The sequence below is a fragment of the Drosophila melanogaster genome, chromosome 2L, assembly GCF_000001215.4.
Source record: "Drosophila melanogaster chromosome 2L".
Classification (NCBI taxonomy): domain Eukaryota; kingdom Metazoa; phylum Arthropoda; class Insecta; order Diptera; family Drosophilidae; genus Drosophila; species Drosophila melanogaster.
The window spans coordinates 1199344-1217974 of NT_033779.5; the positions used below are offsets into that span (position 1 = coordinate 1199344).

At 42.7% G+C, this 18631-nt stretch overlaps 4 protein-coding genes and 2 long non-coding RNA genes across 9 annotated transcripts; 4 read left to right on the forward strand and 2 right to left on the reverse strand.

Annotated features, from left to right (window-relative positions):
• The first annotated feature begins 68 nt into the window (after window positions 1-68).
• On the forward strand, window positions 69-581 carry CG43348 (uncharacterized protein). 2 transcript variants are annotated; one of them, NM_001272933.1, is made up of 1 exon: window positions 69-581. In NM_001272933.1, the coding sequence occupies exon 1, from the start codon at window positions 107-109 to the stop codon at window positions 233-235; it is 129 nt and encodes a 42-aa protein (NP_001259862.1). In that variant the 5' UTR covers window positions 69-106; the 3' UTR covers window positions 236-581. The 2 variants fall into 2 exon arrangements, with proteins under 2 accessions (NP_001259862.1, NP_001245834.1); NM_001258905.1 differs by having other exon boundaries at window positions 69-366.
• A 280-nt stretch (window positions 582-861) lies between these two features.
• Window positions 862-1320, forward strand: CG43349 (uncharacterized protein). Of its 2 annotated transcripts, none has more exons than NM_001272934.1 (1): window positions 862-1320. In NM_001272934.1, the coding sequence occupies exon 1, from the start codon at window positions 897-899 to the stop codon at window positions 1107-1109; it is 213 nt and encodes a 70-aa protein (NP_001259863.1). In that variant the 5' UTR covers window positions 862-896; the 3' UTR covers window positions 1110-1320. The 2 variants fall into 2 exon arrangements, with proteins under 2 accessions (NP_001259863.1, NP_001245835.1); NM_001258906.1 differs by having other exon boundaries at window positions 862-1237.
• A 7-nt stretch (window positions 1321-1327) lies between these two features.
• CG5011 (uncharacterized protein) lies at window positions 1328-1877 on the forward strand. Of its 2 annotated transcripts, none has more exons than NM_001272935.1 (1): window positions 1328-1877. In NM_001272935.1, exon 1 carries the CDS (start codon window positions 1517-1519, stop codon window positions 1757-1759), a length of 243 nt encoding a protein of 80 aa, NP_001259864.1. In that variant the 5' UTR covers window positions 1328-1516; the 3' UTR covers window positions 1760-1877. The 2 variants fall into 2 exon arrangements, with proteins under 2 accessions (NP_001259864.1, NP_652358.1); NM_144101.3 differs by having other exon boundaries at window positions 1435-1877.
• Window positions 1878-4871: 2994 nt separating this feature from the next.
• CG14342 (uncharacterized protein) lies at window positions 4872-5907 on the forward strand. The gene is made up of 4 exons (NM_134744.4): window positions 4872-5121; window positions 5222-5344; window positions 5420-5498; window positions 5558-5907. The coding sequence occupies exons 1-4, from the start codon at window positions 4973-4975 to the stop codon at window positions 5630-5632; spliced, it is 426 nt and encodes a 141-aa protein (NP_608588.2). The 5' UTR covers window positions 4872-4972; the 3' UTR covers window positions 5633-5907.
• Window positions 5908-15305: 9398 nt separating this feature from the next.
• lncRNA:CR45346 (long non-coding RNA:CR45346) lies at window positions 15306-15950 on the reverse strand. Its single transcript, NR_124015.1, has one exon. It is a non-coding gene; the product is annotated as a long non-coding RNA:CR45346 (long non-coding RNA).
• A 1560-nt stretch (window positions 15951-17510) lies between these two features.
• On the reverse strand, window positions 17511-18442 carry lncRNA:CR43263 (long non-coding RNA:CR43263). Its single transcript, NR_047871.1, has 2 exons — window positions 18142-18442; window positions 17511-18041 (listed from the first exon to the last, which is right to left on the reverse strand). It is a non-coding gene; the product is annotated as a long non-coding RNA:CR43263 (long non-coding RNA).
• Between the last annotated feature and the right edge of the window lie 189 nt (window positions 18443-18631).

Genomic DNA, 18631 nt, shown 5'->3' on the forward strand with positions numbered 1-18631 from the left:
AAATGTTTTAATGGGAAAACCAATGCCTCCAGCAGTCTTTCGTCACTATATATAGCGTGGAAATCGGGGTAATACTTTAGTTCAGAACGGAAATCGCTTTGGAAACATGCCACCACCACCGCACCAGCCCCACCAACCGCACCCACCGAAGGGTCCTGCGCATCCTGGGGATCACCAACCAGGACCGCATCCCCCTCACCACGGAGATCCGAAGCCCCATCACGGACATCACTAGGCCCATGGACAAGGACTATAAATAAGATTCAATTTTATACAGAACAAAACAAGATGGATACTTTTTAGGGAACTTAGTTTCTAATAGAAAGTCTTAAAAACTCTTCAAACCAAAGAAATAAAAGCCTGTACAAAATACATAGCTCTACTCTTTTCTATATCTTCAATGTTTATGATCTTGAATTGGTGATACTGCTTAATGCATTCTAAGCTTCCATTAATTTGAACAAAGCATACATATGATTTGAAGATCTAAATGCTTTTTAAATTATAATACACGTCCTAAGTGCAACGTACTAAGCTTAAGAATTTGTTGCTGATTGTTGCTGATTGTTGCTTACAAAAATAAAATATTATAACATCTCCATATTGTTGTACTTATGAACTACATGCAAAGTCGTCATTAACTTATTCTTTAAGTCACATATAGACATATCAGTAAACAATTCGCTTGTTTGTTATTACTAATTTCGAATGTCATACATTTGTTTTTATTGAGCGAAGTGTTGTTGTGGGAAAACCCGAAACTTACTTATCAACCGAACTGGGCTCGTCTTATCTGAAATTTAGATAAGATTACAACGTATTCGAATCATTTTCCTATAAATGGTTTGACAGGATAGGCTTTAGCTTAGTACTCAACTAAAGTCAGAAAAGTCAAGATGCCACCTCCACCGCACCACGACCACCACCATCATCATGGGCCACCACACCATGGACCTCCCCACCATGGGCCACCGCACCATGGTCCTCCACACCACGGGCCACCGCATCACGGGCCACCACACCACGGACCGCCGCACCATGGACCTCCGCACCACGACCACCATCATCATGGACCACCACACCACGGTCCTCCAATGCATCCTCGATGAGAACTATAATACAATATAAGCCGAATTTAACGTTATAAACTGATATGGAAAAACTTAATCGTTAACTGTGATTAAGCCACAAACTAACATTAAAATATCTTCACTAACTTCTAGTTAGTTTCACCAAGAGCAAAATGTTTTTATTTTAGAAATTGTTTAATTTTATAACACCATTATAAAGATACTGATTCTAATAAGCAATTAGAAGAATATTGAAGCAAGAATTGATTAAGTATGATTAAGTATCAAAAAGCCAGCAGATAAGGTAGACAATTATATATAAAAGAAAGTCCCTCTCCACTAGAATGCAGATAAGATTACAGCCTACTGAAACTATGTTACTTTTGTATAAAAGGTCTGGCAGGAGTGAGCCAGTTTAGTGTACAACAGAAGCCCGCCAAGCAAAGATGCCTCCTCCACCACCGCACCACCACCACAACCCGCCGCCTCATGGGCCACCGCCCCACGGACCACCGCACCATGGACCTCCGCACCATGAACCACAGCCCCCGTTCCACACGCCAGTGCATCCGATTTACCACGAACCTCCTCACGGAAACAGCTCCGGCTACAATCCTCCGCCGCCGCATGGTCCGTATCCATATGGTCCAGGATACGTGGCCCCAGGACCTCCAATGCATCCGCGATAAGAACTGAACTGTAATCTAGATCGGTTAATATAGTGTGATATCAACAAATGTACATTTGTGTGTGATTAAAAAATATGCTGCTTTTAAATATATAAACTAACTTTAGTTAGTCACGCCTATGTGTGATTCAAGTTTTATTACTTGTAGCTTCTATGCCAACAAACAATCCCATTTCGAGTATGATGATATATGCGCCTAATAAGATAAGGACGGTTTTTTGGAATTCCCATAGGACCGTCATAAAGATAATCCATTGAAAAAGTCGTCATTCTTTAGGTGCGTTATGATAGCTTATTTTCGGGTACTATCAAATTCTTGAGGTAACACGTCATTACTAATATTTCACTAGGAAAACAATCAATCAATCAGTCAATCAATCACTGGATTCTTTATTAATACGTGGGCTTATCGTATTAGTCGAATGTCATGAATTCTTAACTGAGCATATCTTTGATTTATTGGCTCTTTTCCATTCCATTTGTTCAAGAATAATATTTTTGTTTTTATTTTGAACGCTGAACTATTAGTAATCATGCATATAAACCTGTTGTAAACCTTATCAATGAGTTACTTCAACTCAACGCTAGATAAAGCTGTGCAATCTTATCGATAGGAAATACGCATTTGCTTACATTAGTCAGAACCTAACTTAGATTGTTGAGGTGATTTTTGGGGTACGCCACTGTTGATTTTTAGGGAAAGTACAAAGGGATGATATAATATATAACTTTAAAGACTTATTTAGAATATAACAGTATTTTAACAGTGCTACTTAATAATGGGAGCACATAGACAAAATTTGTTTTTAAAAAGAATATATTACTCATCCGCCACGTTGGCTGATATGGTTATGACCTTCTGGCTGGATAACTAGTGTAATACATGCGATTTTCGCAATAGACCCACCCCGTTTGTGACCGCAATCACTCAGGCGTTTAATAATTGACTGCATCTGCGGTCGAATCCCAATCGAATCGGGGTGGGTGGGTTGTTTAATGGAACAGACCCGGGTAAAAATCAAGCAAACGGCAAATAAAATTTATAACAAATCTAACACACATACATCATTTTGATATGGCCACGGACACGTTCCGTCCGTCTATTTGCTTAAGGATGGATGCTTCTTCGGGTGGCAGCACATGGACATGGACGCGGTCCGGACTGCGGAGCATCCACAGCTGAAGCAAGAGCTGTAGTTGGAGCTAAAGCTGAAGCTAGTGCTGGAGCTGGAGCTGGAGCTGGGGGCAACTTCAGCCGGGGCAGACACATTAATTTTGCTGCTCGCTTTCCTAACCGCATGCAATTTTTCTTGGCTCGCTCTCCGTCGGCTATCGGCTTTCAATGGCAGGAAGCGCACCCCGGAGGAAAGTGGGCTGCGGATCCTGGATGGGATGTGCATAGCCCACATCCTTCAGCCAGTCAGTTAGTCAGTCAGCCAGATAAGTGCGGTTTATGTGCAGCACGTAGACTGACTCAATACACTCGATAAATTGCGGCGGCGTTCGGCTGCTTAGAAGCGGGCAACTTGACCGCCACCAAAAGGGGGGCACAGTGGAGGAGCGATTACTAGCTCCATCTGATTATATTTACGAATAAAAGTTGTTTCTAAAAAAGTTGAAAACTGGGAAGATAATAACTACATCTAAGTGTAATTGTATTTAAACTTAATTTTGATTTATATTAGGGATGTTAGTTAGTTAGCCCCACTTTCCGTCAAATGAGAAAGAGAAATGTGACTGCTCTCGAGTCCCGAGTATCAAATGGATGCTGTACAGTTTTTCTTCCAACGAAAACTGCAAGTACATTTGACCCCTAGCCAGCTGACTGTGACCCACCACCCCGAAGTTAAGTCAATTTCCGTTCGATGGGCGCACTTGATTAAATAATGTCCAGAGGCATTTGAAACCCGCATTCCGATTGGAAATACCGTCGAGCCTCTTCACAAGCAAACAAAATTCCATTGCAAATTTGCCCATATTAAAAGCTCATTAAAGATCAAATGCCCGAGGCCAAAACCCTTGGTTAGCTCACCATTCCGGGGAAAACTCATCCTGGCAACAGCATTCCACGGCGGGGAAAAGGAAAACTCGGAACGGAAAATATGTTATTAATTCAAATTAATATAATCCAATTTTTTGCTTTCCCTGGAGTCGGGAAATGGAAACTACTTTCTTAGCGAAGTCGCCCATTACGGAAAGATGTTTTCCCTTTCCGCCTTTCACGGAGGAGGGTCGGATTTTCACGGGTGGGGCTGTTCTATGATGTATAGACATCGTCGTATCTGGGTGGGCATGAGAAATGGCATGGTTTGGGGATTTGGGAAATGGCGGGTGTGGTTTTTGCATTTGCGCACGGTGCTCGTGTGTGCAAAAATGTGGGTTAATAATGAGGCCACAGGCAGCAGCAGACGGCCTTAAATTCGAAAGACATTTGTCTTGACTATTACGTTTTTACATATGATTATTTCCAGGTTTCCATATTTCAGGGTAATGGGTTCATTTGTTAAAGGTTAATGCGTAGATTGGCCAACAACTCGTGCTCGGATATAATTTCTCAAAAAAGATATGTAATTCTGCTTGTCATGTTCTCTGGAAATAAGAAATAGGTCTCCATTGAACCCTTTCATCATGCACTTTCCTCATTGAGTTGGAAAGTGGAAACAATCTTATCAAATGCGATTGCTAGCAATCTTTTCTCTTATTTAGCCCACATTCAAAGCTCATTCGATGGCAAATCCAAGACAGACTTCATTTCAAACGATACGATAGCGTATATACACAAAATGCACTTACAAAAATCATTCGAAGCTGTTAAAATTACTCTGAAATGGATTGTAATGGTAGAAAGTGTTGAATGGTGATTTATTTAAGGACTTAACATGTTATACTTTGGTATGTGCTTTACCCATACGAATAAATACGAATTCTTTCAGTGCAGTGTAAACTTTGCCCTGTGCAACAGTTGCCTATGTCTGGCCACCCACTTTTCCCTTCAGCAATTGTTAGCTTGTTGGTTCGATAAACTCCCTGCCAACAGCCAAACAAAGACCACTTCCAATACCAATACCACTCCCAATCCCTATTCCAGCTGCACCTTGTTCCTCATCCAACTGGATTCAGTTCCACGGCGAATGCCCGGCGGTGAGCAAGTGGGCAAATCTGGATCTGGTATCTGGCTGAGTGGGGCCCGGCATAAAACGGAAAACTTGTTAGGATGGATAAACTGCGAGGCAACAATGCGGCTAGCGAGAATCCCTTCAAGCGGCCGATGAATGCCCTCCAGAAGCAGTGGTACCGCGTCCTGCTGGCCCGCCGTGTGGGATTCGGGCAGCGTCCTCCGCCCGACGAAAAGGAGCTAACGTAGTAAGTCAATCGCAGCCCCGTTTCAAATCAAATTGTGTGAAAAAAAGCAATTTCCCGCGGAGCTAATGCATTTCACAATTTCCACACGCCTCGGGAAAAGCGCCGACATTTGTCGTAAGCGCTATGCGGCATCGTTCCGGCGATACAACGAGTGTTTCCGCCGGGAAATGGCCAAACATGAGGAGATGCAGCGATGCGCCATCGACGCCATGAGGGTACACAGGTGGGCATTAAGGACTAATCATTTAAAGTACTCATTTTTAATCGAAGGGAATTTAAATAAACCCACTGACAACAGAACCTTTGCCATCACCACACTTTGGCTACCTTTGCACTCGAAGCGGGAAATCAACTCAACGCTGGAAACCCTCGAAAAGGTATGCTACATTTGAGATAAATCTCAGAATTGAAACAGCTGAAAGGTATACTTATTCAGGTTCTCACCGCCAAGGAAAGACGACGCCTGCAGGAGATTCTCAAGCAGGGAGAGTCCTGGCACTCGCACCGCTAAGGCTACATCCAAGATTCAGATCTTGATTCAGGCTCAGATTCAGATTCCGAGCCTTACTCATCCCCGGCACATCAACATCATCATCATCATCAGCTGCCACGGCTAAGTGAATTCCATTTAGCTTGGATTTCAGTCTTCCAGGGAGCCTGATTTTCCTTCCCCGACTTCGTCTTTTTTTACTTTTCCATCGCTTTGTTCTTGGAATTTCGCTGTCAGTGGCCAAAGCACTGTCGTAAATATTTAATACCAGTAAAAGTGCAAAGTTCACTTTGGCTAAAACCGAAACTGTGTTGGGACGAGATCAATTTTCTGGGAATGGGATACTCGGGATTATTAAAAGGTTATAGAACTTGCTGGTTCAAATGGTTTGCTGCACTTCAGTTGCATTGAGTCTTACCCTCTCTCAATTTCACTATCATTTCTTAGCATTAAGAATGTATTACTTTATAATCTATTATTTTAACCCAGTTTAAAGATACACTTCTTGACCTAACCTGCCATATTTCAAGGGATTTAGATTTATTATGTTTTCGTTGGCCATCGATTTAGCCTATTAAAAACTGCTGCCTAGGGCAAAGTTGTTCAATGTAAATATGTCATGTGCCGAAAAAGGATTCGCCATAAAACACACTTGTTGGGGGAGGAAAAAAGGGGTGAACTTTCCCAAATCCCCGAAAATCTGAGAGACAAAAGCCAAGGCAGTTTCTAGCTTAACCCACTCACATACCCCAGTGACAGTTGCTGCCAGGCCGAGGCTCGATACTAGGCCAAACAGCAGAAAGGACTCAACCCAATATCCTTGCCAACAGCAAACAGCAAACAACGGAAACAGAAGCTTGGCCAGCAGAAAAACCGAGGGAAAACTCGACTCGTGGGCTCGAAGGGCCGCAGCTGTTTCAGCTTGGCATATTGCCGACTTTACTTGGCAAAAACAGCAAAAAAAAAAAAATCGGCAACGAAACTATTGAACAAAGTGGCGCCTGTCGCACTTTATGACGAGCCTGCAGTGCCCTTTTTCTTCCTTTTCCAGGACCTCCTCCTCGCCTTCCATAATAGCAATCACAGAAATGTGTTCTAATTTAAAGCCATATATATGGAAAAGCAAACAGAGGAGGAAAAACAACTGATAGCTGAGACAAAGGGAACAGCTGCCAAGAAAAAGAAGGAAATCAAAGCAGTAGGATGACCACACTGTGAGAAAAAAAAGGACTTTAAAAGTGGAGATTTACAATTCATTATATTTTTTAGAGGTATGTTTATTTATTTTATAATAAATCATGTGGGATAGCGTTTTATATTAATAATCTAAAAATCGTTCTGTTTAGAATGAAGATGTAGTTGACTTCAGTGTACGATGCAGTTGGCCAAAATGATTTTTATGTTCCATGTCTGTTTGAGTTGGTTGTGTCGAGGATGTCGTGGATGTCGAGGATGTTGAGGATGTCGTGGAACTGCGCCGGAGAGGTCGTGCCCAGTATCAACATTAGTTCACGGTAATGTCGTGAACTTTTCCTGGCCTCAGCTGTTTGGCTGCTCGGCTTTGTCAGCGTTTATTGATGGCATCAAAGTGTTTTTCAATTTATTTTATTTTCCTCCGCAATTTATTGGCATGCCCTGCGTGTGGGTCGGCTGCTTTTGGCCTTTTCCCCCGGTGTTTGTCTTGGCCACTGCCAGATGAGAACCGAGCGGTATGATTGATGTTGCAACAATTTTGCAGCATAATTCCGTGCTAGCCAATACATAATGCAATAGATATGGCCAAATGGCTGCTAAGAAGGCAGACACGTAGGAGCCGTTAAGTTTAAATGGCCCAGGGTGCTCAATTGATATGAGATGGGGTAGATGTCCCACCCATGGAATCTGAGATTGTTGGGGTTGAAAGGTTGCCACTTTGACATGTCACTTTCAAGCGATATTCAAATAGAAATTTGTTAAACATTCACAACTAGAAGATATTGCTAGATACTGAAAATTCAAGCAGCAAAACCAGTTTGGCCATAATATAGTTCCCACGATGAACCCAATTGAAGAGCAATTATGGCATCAGCATATCATTGGAACCCTCCATTCGGAGCCCGAAAAACTACCAAATGGGCAAATGTCAGAAGCCAGTGGAATCCAATTGGAGGGTCAAATGGGGAGCCTCCATAAGTACATGTATGAATGCATGCCCTGGTACAATGAGTTGATAATCCCAAAAGCAAATACTCGCAGTGGGGGCATCGAATGGGGGCGGGGCAGTGATATGTCAGTGGCACACACATGCAAACACACGGACATCTATCTATCTATGCAAAGCCATAAAGCAACAATAATAAACGCACATCATCATCATCAACGGCGGCCGAGGTTTTCCCTCAGTTTGCCCGCTTTTCCGCCCCCCAAGCCGCTGCTGCTGTCAGCAAAAAAGTATGAAATATCATCTAAAATAGGAAATGCGTAAATGCGAAATCCTACGGAACGGAAACTCAACTGAAAGCGATGCGCCAACGAACGCTGATGATTTCCCCCACTTTCCATGCTCTGTATGAAAGTCAATTTTTCATTTAGATAACTTTGGCATACGCAAACGTCATGGAAAGGAAGCAGCTCTGCACAGTGGTGCGGACTTAAGCTTGATTCGAAATAATACCAATCAAACTGAACTCGAAAGTCTTAAACTGTTACAAAGTGTCCTTAGCTTTCACTCAGTATTGAAATTAGGAAAAATTCGGAGTTAGCTATAAAGGAATGGTATAGTTTACTTTGTCTCATCCTTGGTCCCACTGTGCCTTTGGGGCCTTGCCCCGCCCCACCGCCCACCACCCCCTGCGTTTTGCATGTGTGCGTCTGCATACAACGATTTAGATTTGGGGCTCAGCCTCGACTGCCATTCCTGCTGGCGCCAGTCAGTTTATCCTGAGGGGTTTCATCGCGGAAATGCGGGCAGCGTTTTGATAAATGAATTTTCCCCAGCTCCACATATTGCGCCCCCTCCTGGCTTTATGTGTGTGCCTGGCTTAAATGAAATGTTAACAATTAAACGGAGTCGGCGGAACGACAAACGAAGTAACACGAAAAGACTATCAGAAAAGAGCAAGTAGCTGGCTCTGTAGGGTTAATACGCTGCGTATACTTAATAAAATAAATAATTCTCTTTCGAGGGGTTGTTGTGATATTTGTTTCTGTTGATTTCTGCTGTTTTGTGTCGGTTGTTTTGGTTGTTTTGCTTGGGTGGGTGGTTGTTTAGTGTAAACTTAAGAAAACAGCAAAACATAAGTGGCAAAAGGGATAAGGATTTCGGTGGTGTGAGCCCTCGGTTTCATTAAGGAGGGTTGTTCCTGCCGAGCAACAGAAGTTATTTTGTATTTACAGAGTCTCGCTGCTCACTGCTCACCTGCCCCCAGTAAGCAGACACTTACACATTGTTATAATCATAAAAAGTATTAAAAAGTAACGAGAAGATGCTACTTTTTCCCGAGCAGGTGGGTGGCTGGAACAGGCGGGGCCATTCTGAAGTTGATTGCCCATTTTGGATGCTCACTTGTTTACCAACTTGAGTCCTTTCTACTGTGGGGGAAAAACCTGGCCGCGGCTTAGGTACAAAATTTGCGCTTACGTTGGCGTGAAATGATGCCCTAACAAAGCAAGGGGATTTTGGTAAGATCGAGCTGGCAGTTGGGTAAGCTACATAAATAGATAACTTTTTATTAAAATCAATGCAGTTTACAGAAATTGATGCTTAAGTGCACACCACATAAAAGTATTTGTAAGTATTTTCCATATTTTTTTTCCAATACTAACTAACTGATTATGTCTAAAATCCCCAATCAAGTTTGTAGCGCAGCACAATCATATTTCACGCTTTGCTTCATCCGAAGAGACAACGCAAAAAGCGCGGGCATATAAAATTTTATATCTTCCCCATAACGCGAATCTCGGGGAATTACCTGGCATATACATATATATATATTGTATAATGCCCGACTGCCGAAAAAGGCAAACAAGCGGAATCGGGCCTACATTTTAATGAAATATGTTTAAAGTGCAGTGCCAGCTCGTAAATACAACTTTATAGTGATGTATGTGCACACGTATGCCGATTTGGCCAATCCCCTCGAACAGCTGCGAAAGTTCGCATGATATTTTATTAAAGCCCCAACTTAACCTTCAATATGGTGGCGCCTGTGTGTGCCCGCCACCCACTCCAGTTCCTGCCACGGTCCACGGAGGATGGAGATGCTGTTGGCCTGGACGCAGGTGTTGGCTACGTGGTCGAGGTGAAGCAACAAAGACGCCAACCGACTTGGAAGCCACAAAAGCAAAAGCAAACTCCGACCCAGACCCCACGGAAGACCAGACCCCAGCCAGACGGAAAGGATCCTGGGATCCTGGGAGCTGAATGGCGCGGAGGTGGGCATTTTTTGGTTTTACCTTCGTCTGGAAATGCTCTCGGTTTATTTTCCGTTCGCCGTTGCATACCTTTTTGGCACTTTTGCCGAATTTATCGCATAAGCTTTTCGCATACTTCCGGGTAATTGGCAACACCATGTTCTCCAGAACAGTGGGTGTTTTCACTTCTGTTGTGTGTCCTGAGTGTCTGTGTGTGTGTTGCGCATTTAAAGGCGTTAAGGTGCAAATTTATTTGTAGGAAACCTTTTCCTTTACCCACTACATAACCAGCATCCTGGGATCCGTCCTTCCCCGCCTAATGAGCTCTACGGCTGCGTAATATTTCTCGACCCTTGGCACATGTATGGATAGATGGTATGGTATGGTTTCAAATGGTTCAAACGGAATGGGTGAGGGTCCGCATTCCGTTTCCCGGAGTAAAACTCTTTGAGGTCCTCGTTAGGGGCAGGCTTCGCACTTGTGGTCTGGACATTATTGTTCAAAATTGTTAAGCACATTTAAGCTTGATTTAGTTGCATATTTATTGTGGCCATTTCAGCCAGCCATTATAATGCGTTATGTAAACTGTACTTAATTTATGTTCTTTTCCTTTTTATTGTTCAGTGGAGGCTTAAACTCTTAAGGACGCTTTAGCTATGAAAATATATAAACAAACATAATATTCAAGAATTTTTTGTTATAAATCCATTGAGTCTATCTGTATGTTGCGATCATTTTCATTAAAACATGCCATAAATCGTTTTATTTTTAGATTTCATGACTCTCAATTCAACATTGTGATTATTTTTTTGTGATATTTCAAGGGATAAACATTTATGGACAGCCCAGTTGTCCCAGGCCAGATACCTAGGCAATTTATCTGTCATAAAAACGTCCGCAGAACTACCTCCATAAACTACGGTCCACGGTTCAGGGCCAAAAGTCCTGGGCCACAAAGGACAACGAGTTCTTATCATAATCATTTCCAGGCAGCTGCGTTGACTTCCGCTTCAGATCGCCCATCAACGATTTCGGTGGGGCTGACTAGTCGGTCAGATCCCAATCCCACTCCATAAACAATCCAATCCCAGCGAACCTTTCTGTCGATGATGATGATGATGGAGTTGGAGCAGAAGCAGGAACAGTCCGTTCCATTTGCCTTCCGCACTGCTTTATGGCCATAAATATTTCATTATGAATTTTTTCGTACGGGCATGCTATCTATAAGTCATTTGGCCTAGCTGCCTGCCAAACTTTGGCCGAAATAAATAATAAAAAATGCAATACGCTGCCGCTTCAATAAACCTTTTTTCCGACGGAATATAGCTCAATTTCTGTTTTATTTTTACGCATCAAAATGCGTCGAGACACGAAAGGGTTAGCCAGGAGGTGGACTAGATGGGGACTCGGGAAGGACCTGTGGAATGGGATCCCTTTTGCGTTCGTGCCATCTGCAAGTCGCATTAATAATTAAATCAAGCAATAAAAATTCAGCACGAGTGGCGGCCATGGACAGCCCCAAACCTGAAATCAGTCCATGACTGATAGCTCCCCATCTCCGCGAACAAATTTATATATTTGGGGAAACGGATGCTCATGATAAAGGTTACTGAATTTTGGTAAATACCCTTAATATCAAGCGGTAAGATTTTTTAGTTTTTCCAAGCTGGAACTTCGTACCCAGCATAAATAGTAAGTACTTAAAATACCCTTACAAGATTTCACTAGGACTCTCGATGAACCAACTTGGGAATGTACTCCACAGTACCCTACAAATGGTTACAGTTATCGAAATTTGCATAATATGGATACATAAATCATTCATTTTCTTTCACCCCCAGAAGCAGAAAAACAAAGGTTCAATTGACGTTTTCTTTGTGTCCAATTTTTGTGGCTCTTTCGTTTGTTTTGTGCATAAAGTAATTTTTGCACACGAATTGCTAAATTCATAATAAATGTACACTGGCTGGGGGAAAATTGAAAATGCCGCCTGCAACATTCTTACGCACGAACAATTCCGTAATGAAAAGCTTCCACACTGTTGTTAATATTTTCCCTTCCCAACTCGCCCAAATGCGATTAAAATTGTTAGAGCAAATTATGGCAACTCCCTTCAGCGCATTTTTCTGCGCTTTCCCTTTTGGTTTGTGTGTTTTTAATCTAATAAAAATAGTTTACGCTGTTGCTCATAAATTCGCAGATAGAAATTCCAGCAGCGTCTGGGAAATTACAACAAAATTAAGAAAGTTCCCAAGGATCGCAAGGAACAAGCGGCGGGTGGCCGAACTTCAAGTTTAATCAATGAAAGCCGCAGGAAGCCCTTTTTGGCCAAGATGCCAGTACGGCCGGAATGCCCCTCATGCGGAGCTCATTCAATTTTTCCCATCCATTCGCCAACCACCACATGTGTCGGCATTATTGTTGTATATTTTTCGGCTGCCACCCGTGGAGCTTCAGTACACCGGCTTTATCTGTTCCCATTCTGGCCAAATTGATAACGAAAAAATACCTACAAAGAACTGTAGTTATTGGCTAATATATTAACTAGGTAAAAATATATAACAGCGTCACAGGGAATTTTATAAAATATTTTGCTAGATTTTAAATGCAAAATCGTTTATGTTCATACTATTTGGTATCATATAAAACTCGTTTTATTTTGGGCCCGAAATTGTTTGCAGTGCACTTTCCTGCCCTTTGACACTTCTGCTTTTCTCGTTTCCATGGCTAGCATTTTAATTGAAATTATATTTTGTCTGTCATGACAGAGGTCGGGTTGAACCTTAACCTTTCCTCTCCTTTCCCATACTTTCCATTTATGATGTAGGTGCCTTCCAGGTGGATGATGACATGCAAGGAATCATTTCATGCATTCCGTCACACAGTTGTGCGAACATGCTTTCCGGGATTATCTTACCTGGCAAAGGTGGCCTTAAGTTTGGGCCGGCATCTTGACTTGCTGCCCGAAAAGTTGAGGCCACAAGCCAAAAGTGACTTTTGCATCGGAAACTTTTTCAAAGCAATTAGATAAGGACTTTGGCTGAGTTTAAAGTTTCGGCCAGAAAATCTGTCTTTCCCACTTGAGTGTGTGTGTGTGTGTGTGTGTGTTATCGGCTTGAAGTGGACTTTGGCCAACATTTAATCAGCAGAAAGTTGGCCGAGTTGGCCAAGTCGGGCAGAACAAGAACCTGGACTTCATGGCAATGTGATTAGAGGGCACAAATTTATATTTAGCTTAAATAATATTTGGGCAAGCGTAAAGCGGATATGGCCACTAACTGGAGCGTTTTCCTGGCCCAAGAACAATGAAAAATATTTAAGCACTTAAGTGCCGGAGGAAAGGGCTTCCCGATGTCCAGTGAGTCCAGTCAGAAATTAGTTGTAAGATGAATGGCCAAAGTCGCAAAGTTTGTGCAGCTTTTCTCGGGATTTACTGCCGTAACGGCTGTGGCAGCCACGCCCACTGCTCTGCCTCCTCCCTTTTCCTAGTTCGACTTAAGTTTTTTTTTTTATTTAAAGTAAAAACTTTTTAATGAATGCTCTTAGTTGTGCACATATTTTTAATGCATCGAGTTCATTAAAAGGCAACTTTCGTTTGCTTCGGCCAGTATCTTAAAACATTTATCGCTTTTAACTGGGGATTTACTAAGGAGTCCAGATGCAAAGTGGCTTAAGTGTTGAGCTTAAGTTATTAGCTGCAAGCTGGCCCATAATGGACTCGAAAATTGGTTTTCCTCAAAGTAGTTTTTGCTAAGCAAGATTTACAGATTTTCAGGGCGCAAAGCAGGCAAAGATTAGGGAAACTAATTTTTAATGGGGTACGAAAGAAAAATGCATATAACTAAATGGATGTTTAGCACTTACCTGGGTGCATGGGCTTTGCTTAAGCTGAATTCCAGTTGCAATTGTTGAAATCTGAAATGTTCACGCCTCCTGGCAGCCAAAACCAAAACCCGAAGCCGAAACAAAAGCTTTCGAAAAAATGGGGGTTGCATCTTTTGTATCTTTTCGTTGAAAGTCATCTCACGTAGCGGACGAGCAGCCAACGTAAAGCTGATACACCGTGTATAATGGGATTTGTTTATTGGTATCATTTGGCCAAACTTTTTGGTAACAGCAGGGGGGGGGGGGGGGGGTAGAGCGGGGTGTGTGAGAGCCATCCCCCGAGTGCCGTGGCTAAAAAAGTTTCGAGTTGCGCTTTTGGAAAGTGCAGAAGGCGGGAATAAGTAGCTAAAGTGGTTGCCCCTTCCACTTGGAAGTGGGGCCATACGCATAGCTAATCCTAGACAGCCAACAGCCATCATCGCCATCAACAGACAGCTGGGATTGGCTAACGTGTTGCAGGTGGAAGCTGCACTGAGCCAAAAACTAGTGTGCATTTCAGAGAATCAAAGTTATTATAATTCAGCAATGGTGAGAGCCTTTTTTATGTTGCAATGAAATAAAAACGTATTGAAAGAGGTATTTCTTATTTGCATTGCATTCCTTAAATCGTTTGTATTTTTCAGTGTAAATTATGTTCAGTGTAAGAGTGCGCCACGTGATGCTATAACGCAATATTGACACTTTCAACGACTTTCAGCGCCGCCAAAAAGTCATAAAGGGAGTGGAGCTGAAGTCAAAGTTTCCACTTTCCCGCTTTCCCAGTTTTCCTTGCCTTTTTTTGTTTTTTTTTTTTTTTTTGGCCAGCTTACACCGTTCGGCATTCACCTCTCAGATTGCACTCATGCCCAAATGCGAGTGGGTGGGAGTGCATAAAAGTAAATCCTGGGATTTCGTCGTTGTTGCCACTTAAACTTTTTCACACCCAGACACCAAAAATGGCATCGACCCGCCGAGTCTTTAAGTGGCTCGAATGGCTTCCATTGCCTCGCAGCTCGGCTGGACGCCCTCATTTGGGATCCGGACTCAGGACTCCGGATTGCATGAGACGGAGCTGGAGATGGAGATGCGTGTGCCGGGCATTATTTTCATTGTCGCATTTTTCATCATCACCTCCAGCCACCCACCCCATCACGCCGCACTCCCGCCAAAGTTTTTATGGCTGGCTTCCCTGGGATTCTCCGGCTCCTGGCTCGGCTTTTCACTAGTTCACTAGCTGCCGTTTGGTTTTGGCCATAGCTTCTATAGCTTCTGCCGTTGGCCTGCACCTGTGCGTCGCTTAGGACCGGAAGCTGCACATCAGCGCTCCGTGTGCGTGGGCGTGTGGCAGGATGAGCCACCCTGGTTCCGTCTTCCTGGCACAGTGGGCTGGATGTCATTTATTTTGAGTTACAATTTATTTAACATATCATACAAATATATCAGTCTGCTAAAACTAAGGCTTGTTCCATTGTTTATTGATAATATCAATATAATAATCTTGTATATATTTCCCTTACTCATTCCATTCATCCAGGCCCACTGTGCAGTTCCGTCTCTGGCCGTGGCAATTGCCACTTTTGGCCCGGATTGCATCGTCGCCTTCATTGTCTCTTAGTTTTCCGAACCTTCGCCCATCTCCTTGGCTGGAGTGTTGTTTTTTGCTCTATTTTTTTTTTTTTTTTTTGGACGAGGTGGGGGCAAATCTCTTTTGAATTATTACTGTAATTACCGTTGAGTTTCGCCTGGCAATTGCTTGTGCAATTTCGCTGCTCCTTGCTGCTCCCGGCTGCTCTGTGCTGCTCCTTGGGTCTTCAGTGGCATCCTTGGCTGTCTGCGTCCTCGCTTTCCGTCCTCATCATCCACTGGTAGCCTGTTGTGACACCGCTGATGACTGTGTTGATCCGACGATTATGATTTTATTACGTTTTCGTGTAGTTGTGCTCTGTGTGCTTAATTTTGGTCACAGTTCCCAGTCCTTATATCCGCACTCTGGCTCCTGTTGGGTGAAATATGGCCCTTTTTCGGTGTCCCCAGAAAGAACAAAAATGAGCCAGAAGGATATTCTCAGGATGAACTGTGCAGTGCTTCATTGGGCACTTTTTCTTGCTGCCCTGGTCGAAACAATCAAAATTAATCGCCTGTAATGAAGCAACCATAATGGCGGGCAGAGCCTAGAGAATCGGAGATTCCAGGACTGCACGACTCCAGGACTCCGGCAGAAGTGATAAACGATGTCGCAATGAGCGGAGCATTTAATTGTGGATTGCCCTTCGGGGGCCCTCCTTGCAAATTGGGTCTACCAGAGATTTCTCGGCCGGACCTGGGATTAATCGAAATTGATGAAGCGAAATTTATTCAAGGTGGGCTTCGAAATGTTTAAAGCGAAAGCTGAATGGAATGAATGGAGTTTTATGAAATGTCTTCATACATATTGTATATTTTCCATGCCTAGGCGATACCTCTTGATTTGTACATTTAGCCACCTTTGTCAGCCATAAATTAAACAATTCTCACCATTTCTTGTAGTATTTCACAATGGCTCACATGCCATAACTTATCGTCCTCACAATTTTCATATGTATCGTATATCACTTTCCTTCAGCACTCACTGCAAATGCTCCTCACCTTTGCTAAAGTTACCTTTGCCATTTTGGCCCCAAATGCGTATATTGTTCATTATATCCGTCATAACTCACAGTCAGCCACTCAACGACGACTGTAAAGCCAACACCCTCCTCCCAAGAAGCCTCATCCCGTCGAGTGCTAGCGAAACATCTGCCTTTTCTAAAATATTAAATAAAGCAATCAAATAAATCTTCCAACATGCCTCATTTATTGCAGATTACCATCCCAGCAAGCTCCACCGAAAAGTGCAGACAAGATGGAAGATGGGAGACGCTCCAGAGGAACATACCCCCAAAGTTACACGCACGTACAGCTGCAGGCCCACCACTATCATTACGGCCAGTTGCCAGCCATCCCCACACCATAGACCCCAAGACACCAAGACTCCCCGTTTTTTGGTAGTAAGAAGTGGGGTCTGTCTGCAAGTGAACCTTCAATTACGTAAAATTACGACGAGTAGCGCAGATTATCTCATTAAAGGCGACACGCCCAGCAGCCTAGCTTTTTTTTTTTTGGATCTTCTTTAAATTCAGCTCAGGATTTTATTGATGGTGGAGCAGGGGTGCAGATCTGTTCAGCTGACATTTTGAAAATATGTTGGCAGTCTAACAGGAAATTGATAAGAGAAGAATAGAAAGTCAGTTCACTTCATTCTGGATACTCTTCCAAGTAACAAACATACTAGATGAAGGACGTGTGAAAATCAGGATATCGATTTGTAGCAAAAAGTGCAACATTTCCTGGCAATTTTAAGTCGAAACTTGGCTTGATATGGTACCACAGCAAAAATGTGTACTTTTTTGGATAGCTAATGGCTAGTATTAACGACTACTATCACAAAAAAAATTATATAAAAAAAAAAATTTTTTTTAATTTTTTCAAATTTTGGTAAGGGGTAACATCATGATTTTTGGCAAAAATGGTCAAAAAATTACATGTTAATGTGTAAATGCAGTTCGATTGCAAATTTGAATACAAATTCAACGATATATACCTTTCCAGTTTTCGATAATTTTTTGAAAAGTTATCCCCAAAATTCTGTACCGCTAATAGTTCAAAATAACACTATTCAGATATTTATAGCTTACTGATCTAAAATATCCACAATACCCGCTGTGAGGGTATAAAATGCATGTATCCTTTTGTTTTTGGGTCCCGCCATTAGTGGTTTGCGAGGTCCTGTCTGCTCCATGTCCTTGGATGAAAGTTCCGGCGAGAGTGAAAGTAAAACGCGCGACTCGCTGCGCGACACATTTCGCACTACCCACATTTCCCGTCCCAACTTTCCCTACTTCACTCGCTCTCACACTTTCTCCGTCGCCTTTCCTTTCTGGTCTATAAATTTCTATGGCCAAAGAATGCGTGTTTAATGGCCGGCATTGTGCGAGTGTGTGAGTGTGTGTGAGTCTGAGCTTTAAGCACGTGTGGATGGGGATTTCCCGGGCTCAGTTTTTCCCCTCAGACGACGCTTTCCCACGCCGAGCTCCATTTATTATGCTTCAAAAATATTCGCATTTTTCCCGTTTGGTCCTTCGGAATTCGTTGCCTGCTGCAAATGCCATTTTAGAAGATGTTTTATGTGTGTGTTGACATTTTTATTGCGGCAACATGTGTCGAAATTCAGCTTGCCACCCCCTAACTACACTCACCTCCCTTTTCACCCCAAAGTTGCTGTTTTGTCTCTGGGTTTTCCTGTGTGTTTGGAATGTGGCAAACGGTTTACATTGTACTTAGCGCAAGGCAAGAGTTAAATGTATTTCCAGGGATTTTCAGCTGTCGGATTAACGTAGTTACTATTACGTTTATGCCCGTTGGAAAACAGTTTTGCGGCTTAGCTCCGTAACTTTGCCAACTGAAGTTGCCTTAATTACACGTGCTGATAGGGAAATTTAATTAAATTTTTAATGTTCTGATAATCCAGTTCAAGTGATTGGGAAAGCGATTCGAAAGTTTGTGTGAGCGAACGGAATTAGGTTACAAATTGTATTTAAATCCGAAAGACAAGGTAAATAAACTGTGAGATGTAGAAAACCATTTAGTTTGGGGTAGTATATGTTTCTCTGGATGAAAAACACCTAATTAATTTCACACGAACACGGTCCACCCTAATCTTTATTCACACACCACTCAAAATTCACG